This window comes from Octodon degus, unplaced genomic scaffold (genome assembly GCF_000260255.1).
Source record: "Octodon degus isolate 3935 unplaced genomic scaffold, OctDeg1.0 scaffold00106, whole genome shotgun sequence".
NCBI classification, from domain to species: domain Eukaryota; kingdom Metazoa; phylum Chordata; class Mammalia; order Rodentia; family Octodontidae; genus Octodon; species Octodon degus.
The window spans coordinates 7,511,352-7,518,280 of record NW_004524682.1 but is presented as its reverse complement, the minus strand read 5'-3'; the positions used below and the strand labels follow the sequence as shown (position 1 = coordinate 7,518,280).

General features: G+C 33.7%; 1 protein-coding gene across 1 annotated transcript in view; it reads left to right on the top strand.

Moving 5' to 3' along the window:
- The first annotated feature begins 1,365 nt into the window (after positions 1-1,365).
- Positions 1,366-6,929, top strand: part of Btg3 (BTG anti-proliferation factor 3) — a 14,205-nt gene continuing 8,641 nt past the window's right edge. Inside the window, exons 1-3 of the mRNA XM_004639089.2 lie at positions 1,366-1,387; positions 2,381-2,559; positions 6,727-6,864. Coding sequence (XP_004639146.1) covers positions 2,387-2,559; positions 6,727-6,864 — 311 coding nt within the window. The 5' untranslated portion in view covers positions 1,366-1,387; positions 2,381-2,386. The remainder of the gene's footprint in view (positions 1,388-2,380; positions 2,560-6,726; positions 6,865-6,929) is intronic.

Below are 6,929 nucleotides of genomic sequence, written 5' to 3'. Positions count from 1 at the left end.
CCCGCTTGCTTCTGGTTCTTCACTTGCTAATAACGCTCCCTCTTTTATCTTTTGGTACTCCTGGAGTGCTAGTGGGGGTGGGTTAATTTTTCTGCTATTCCAGTCAAATTCCTTCAAATAGAAAAATAAAGTCCTTATGACTCATCTTGCGTTACAAGCAAAAGCAACCACTAAGTGGTTGGTTTTGTTTTTTTTTTTCTTTTTATTTTTTGATAAGGAACTAGGCAGACAAAAGCAAATCCCAAAACATTGATATGTAGCACATACCTGGCAAATTTAATGAATGAGGAGAATGATTTAGTTAAGGATTAAGTACATTTCCTTAGTGTGTTCCTTATTTTGTTTGATGGAATGGAGAACCTAGTATAGTTCAATCAGCAACTTTCTCTCCAAAGTGCATATTGAATTCCAGTGGGTTTTCTTTCCTATCATGGTAGAGCATGAGTGAAGTTTTATAAAGTGGTGATGACATACATTTTTCAGGATGAGGTTGTTCAGCATTTGTAGTGGACTAAAGTTGTGTGTCCTCACCATATATATATATATATATATATATATATATATATATATATATAATATGTGTGTGGTGATCCCAAATCCGGCTCCTGGTAGCCAGCAGTAAAAGGTAATTTTGGCATTGTAGGGTTCCAGAAGGAAGGTCTGGGTGTCTTCCTATCCAAAATCAGGAAGGGAATGGCTGCCAGCACACTTCTCAAATAACTGTATAAAATTTATTTCACAGTGAAGTCCCTTGTTTGAATTGCAAAGGAATTACATTGTGGAAAGAGACTTAAAGAGCAATTTGGGAACTGAAAGCTAAGAGAATCATCTTTATTTTTTGAAAGAAGAAACACAAACTATTGCTTAGTTGGTTTTTATACTAAACATAGTAGAAGCTGTATGTCTCTGATAATTGGCTTCCAAAAAGGTGATGTTGCTTAGTAATGCAGCATCTGAACTACTTCGTGTTACTTATAGCAGCCAAATGAACTCATTAAGTAAAGACAGAAGACTATATATTGAGACAGTCACAGGACACGGTTTATGCCTTTATAGATTAAGCCATGATAAGCCAGATCTGCCATTTTAAATAACTTTTTCTCGTAGACAATTCCAGAATGCAGCTATCTTTCTGGTCATTTTATTCTTTCGGTAGGTGACTCAAAATTTCCATTCTATGTGTTGTGATAGAGCCGTTATTTGAGTCCTGTTTTTTAAAGAAGTATATCTTTATTCCTGAAAGTATACTGACAGAAACTCAATTCTGAAATTATATATATTTTTATTAAAATGTGTAACTCAGAGACTGGGTGTGGTGGCGCACGCCTATAATCCCAGCACTGGGGAAGCTGAAAACAGGAGGAGCACTACAAGTCCAAGCTGCATAGTGAGACCCTATACTCAATACATTAAAAAAAATAAAAAGTATAACTCACGTACCGTGTAACTCACCAATTAAAAATAAATATATATTTATGTATATCTTGATATATTCAGTTGTACAGCCATTGTATACTTCTAGAATAATTTTATTAATTTTCCCCCAAAATAACCCTGTATCTTCCAATATTACTTCTTCCTTTCCCTGTGTCTTCTGACCCCAAAAGACAAAATGTCTTCTCTCTATATAGATTTGCCTGTTCTAGACATTTTATATGAGTGAGTTCATGCAGCATATAATCTTTCCTCACTGGCTTCTTTCCTTTAACAAAATATATTCACATTTCACCTATGTTCTAACATACTGTACTTCATTGCTTTTAATTACCAAATGATGTTCTGTTGGATGCATATATACATATAATCAGATTCTGCCTATTCATAATTTGGTGGACATTTGGATTTTATCTACTTTTTCACTTATGAATGACACTACTATGGATATTTCTGTACAAATTCCTGTCTGGACATAATTTTTATTTCCTTTGGGCAATAAATTAGAATTAGTAGATAACATGGTAACTCTGTTTAACTTTTTCTAAAATGGCTCCGCAATATTCAACTTTCAAGTGGGCCTTTTTATATAGTATAGTTAAGGTTAAATAATTTCACAGAATTTTTAAACTTTAATTACTGTAGCTAAATCTGGATATGTTTGTTAAAAGCCATATGATATCTTTTCTTATAATGGCTCTCTTTGAGAGATACCTTTCTTTTATTTTAGTTAATGGGAATAATTTGGTATGTTATCTCTACTGAACTTATTCCCAAAGATAAGTAATAAAAATTTATAATAATGTCTTTATGGCATAAACATAATTTAGGCTTGTTCCTAACTGTAGATATGAATCAGTGAAACATTAGATAAAGTGGACGGAGGAAAGCAAGCTCTGAGGAGAAATATTTTGCAGAACTTTAACTTTAAGTTTTGTCTTTGTAGGGAAAAATGAAGAACGAAATTGCTGCTGTTGTCTTCTTTTTTACAAGGCTAGTTCGAAAACATGATAAACTGAAAAAAGAGGCAATTGAGAGGTTTGCTGAAAAATTGACTCTAATACTTCAAGAAAAATACAAAAACCATTGGTATCCAGAAAAACCATCTAAAGGACAGGCCTACAGGTAAAAGATTAAATTTCACAGTTGGATTGGACTATGTGATGAGGCTGATCAAGTCCTGAGAAGTATGCAAGGATAGGAGACTAAAGGGGATCCAGTGATTTTTTGTGAAGACTTTTTCTTCAACATTCACAATCCTGGGTGTGTAGTAGGGGGGCAGCTAGTTTTCTTTCTCCTTACTCATTCTAAAGTATAATAATTTGTTGGCAGGGTTGAATTATCTAGACTTGGGAGGCAATGCTATTGGCTCACAAGAATTAATGTTTCGTACTTATAGTCTGGCTCCTGAGTACGATTCTCTATATCATAGGTCCAGGGGTAGGGGGGAACAATTCTGGAGGACTTGGAACTCAAATGGGTATGGTGAGAGCTGAGGGGAATGAGTTGTCTTATATCCAAAAGTAAATTGTGTGCTGCTTAAGATTTCAAGAAAAAGTTTTATGGACAAAGGAAATTAAGATTATTAGACACCTAATATGTTCTTTATACTAAAAGGAAAAGAAAACTTTAAAAAAAAAGTTTTTATTGAAAAACAAATAGCAATGAGACAGTTTCACAACCGATTACTAGTACATTTTCAATAATTAATACATTGCATATTGTTGTCTTAGTGATTATGCATTGTACAAAATGCAGACCTGATACCCTGTCTCAAACACTATTGGAACAAACCTCTCTATTCACTGAATTAAGAGAATGGAGCTGTATATCTATCCTAACTATTTTGAGTATACAGATACAAAATGGTCGTTCATTTGTATCCCCCTTTTTTGGTTAGTTTTGCCAAAGAAGGGCATTCCATTGTCATTTAAATACCGTAGGTGCGTGAATTCAGCAAAATATCCCAATATAGTCCAGTAGTCCATAATAGTAATGGGTTTAGGGAAAAAAGTTAATACTACACAATTCTTTGTGGTAGAAACTAGGATAAGTATATTATAGATATAGATAATTCAATGTCAGTAGGTCCTCTGACATTAAATGTGCCATCATGTGTGATTAGATACTATCCATACCTGGTAAATACTGGCCCTGGGATTTGAATTCAAGTCTCACTGACTCCAAAGTCTCATAATCATTTTACATACCATAGCCTTGGAACTGAGAATGAAGAAAATTCTCACTTGTGGCTGTCTTTTGTAGTCTGGGTTATAAGTTACATTTACAGCTTGAAGTAACAAAGAGCAGGCTTCTACGAAACATGTCCTGGCATGCTCATTCACTAGTATTTATATAACTGCTCAGGAACCCAAGCTGAGAATCTCTTCTTAAACCTAGCTGGTCAAACCTTTACCCATTTGGATGAATAAAAATAACAGAAGAACAGTTGTGACTATAGTGACACTAGAAATTTTTGTGTCTGTTGTTGTCCACAGAATTTCCTCCACAAATCAGTACTTCGGTGCTTTTGCGTAAAAAAGACTTCCTGCTCTCACTGAGCTCTTGGAAGTGTAGGACTGTTAAGGAGGGAGGCAAAAATATTCGTTTTTCATTTGCTAAAGTGAGTTGTTCTATTGACAAGAAAAGAATTAAGATGATTAGTATACTTCCTCCTTTATTTTTATTCAAAGACTTCCCTACTAATTTGGAATGTGAATTAAAGTACAAATGTGGTTATTAACAAAGACTTGTGATTTTTTTTTTTTTAAATCTCATTTGGTTGGGTTTTTTTGCACAAGTTAAGAGCTGTTGAGGCGTCATTTCTGAAGATGTTAGAGTTATTGAGGCTTTTTATGCTGATCTAATTCACATTGGATGACAGCTTTTGCAAGTGCCAACCCACTGTACTATTACTAAAAAAAAGAGGCACTGTCAAATAAATGCTTAAAAGTAAGACTATAGAGTTCTATTTCCATTAATTCTAAAAACTTGAGAAATTAGTGGGATTAAACTGGCATATGATCAGAAGTATCACTAAGTCATTTTACAGCTGCTCTTGAAGTAGAAAACTGTTAGTGTTCATGGTACATCATTCTTTCATAAAAATGATAACATAGAATAAACTAAAGTTATTAATAAAGTATTTTCAAGTCATATAGTAGGTGGAAGCATTTTTTCTTTCAACATGTTTGTAAGTTAAGATTGTGTCTTACACATATTTACAGTACACAAAAATAAGATGCTTATGGAAGGAATGTTTGGCAATATTAAAATCTATGAAAATACTCATGCCTTTTAAATATTACGTTTTCTAGTGTCTTCTCAAAGCATAATTAATTGTAGACAAATACATATGAATATGAATGTTTCTTCTACTTTATAATTGCAAAAAATTAGAACTGTCGAAATTAAGTCAATGGCAGACTGTTTAAGGCAGCTTTTAAAATCTTTGAAGAGTAGTAATCAATAAGTCATCACATCATGTAATGAAAGAATAGCATACAAATATATAAGATATCTAAATGTGTTGAAGCAAAATCTGTGTTTAGGTATGTACATTCACATAAAATTTTTAAGCTTAGAACCACATTACCCACGTTGTGGATAACATTATCTCCTTATTCTTAACTGCTTTTGACACTGGAACACAAGGGGCTTTTGAATTACTTAATACAGTACTAGAAACTATAGCATAGCTCCAAGATTCAAGCTAAGAACAAATTTTTCTCTGACTTTGTTACATTGTTAATGATGTTGAGATTGGCACAATCAGACAGACAGAATAGGATATTGTTCTGGGTATTTTTATTTTGTTTTGTGATGGTAGGAATTGAACTTCACATATGCCAGTCAGACACTGTTCTGCTGTGCCACAGCTTCAGCCTTAAGTATTGCTAAGTAAGGAACTTTGCAGAATGGAGGCGTGGGCTTGATCCCTGGATTTATCACTACTCTTTTGTGATCTTGCACAAGTTGCCCCAGCTCTCTACTTTGTTTTGTTTTTTTTATAATGGTGAAAACAGTTAACATATACAGTAGGGGCCAGGGAGATGGCTCAGTAGAGTAAGTGCTTCCCTGGCAAGCGCAAGGGCCTCAGTTAAATCTCTGGTTTGGCTAAATAAATAAATAAATAAAGTAGATAGATAGATAGATAGATAGATAGATAGATAGATAGATAGACAGACAGACACACACACAGGGTGTAATTGTATTAAAAGTTTATACACAAGCATTTAAGAAACTGCCTATTATATAGGCAGTTACTATTATTACTACAATTACTATTATTACATTTTACATTAATTAGTTGTTAGAACTTTTTCATTCTTTTAGTGAAATTTGAAACCAAGTAATAAAACAATCTAATGTTTTTAAAAGCTAAATAGCACATCATTCTTGACAGCATTGTATTTTATGGCATAATTACTAATTGTCAGTTAATTTGTGTTGCTTTCTTTTATAGCTTCAGATCTAAACAGATTTAATACATCCAATAAATACTAACAAATCAAGTTTTCTTGATTAGTTCTTGGTTGTAGGCAGTACTTCGCATTGTAGCTACTTTTTTCTACTGAAGTGAAATTCTTATTTTATTATGTTTTTTCATTCACTATAATAGCCATCTCTGACCATTCTCTTGATAAATGTGGTGTTTTTTAGGCTAAAAAACATGTACCAGAGGCTCTATGGGTTTGGTTTAGACATTTTCTCATTTATTTTGGCAACTTTTTTTTAAAGATTCTTGGATAGCAATTCTGTGAAACAATCCCATAACATTTAAGTATTATATCTTAATTGTAAGTACAATACATGACAAAAATAGTTCTGTGCTCTTAAATGTACATATTATAGATGAGGCAAAAGGTAATCTCGTTTACGTATTTTCTGGAATGTGAAAACATCATTTGGAAATACTGTTTGAGGTCTTCTGTGTCAGATTCTGTTATCTGGGAACTTAGGTTACAAAAATTATGCTTTTAGAATTACAGAAATTTTATGAAACTTTCATACTCTGCTCATTTAATGTACATATGCAGTCAAGTACTCTGGGTAAATGAATGTGGAACCCACTGTAGGGATTACCCTGGGCTCATATATGTGCCTTTTCAGCAGATGAGGCAGTCTTGATGCTGCTGCCTTCTAGCCAGTAGTACATGTTCATCAGCTGAGATAAATATTTTCCTGGGTTCTTCCACCAGGATATTTCTTTTTTTAAATATTACTCACTGGTAGATAAAGTCTGTGATCAAGATGCAGTTAAAGCCATTAATGTGACTTCTCTATTTATAGATGCATTCGTGTTAATAAGTTCCAGAGAGTTGATCCTGATGTCTTAAAAGCCTGTGAAAACAGCTGCATCTTGTACAGTGACCTGGGCTTGCCCAAGGAGCTCACTTTGTGGGTGGACCCATGTGAAGTGTGCTGTCGGTGAGTTCTCACACTTGGTGCTAAACTGATTTTGTAAAATTTTCTCATGTAAGGCCTATCTCTGT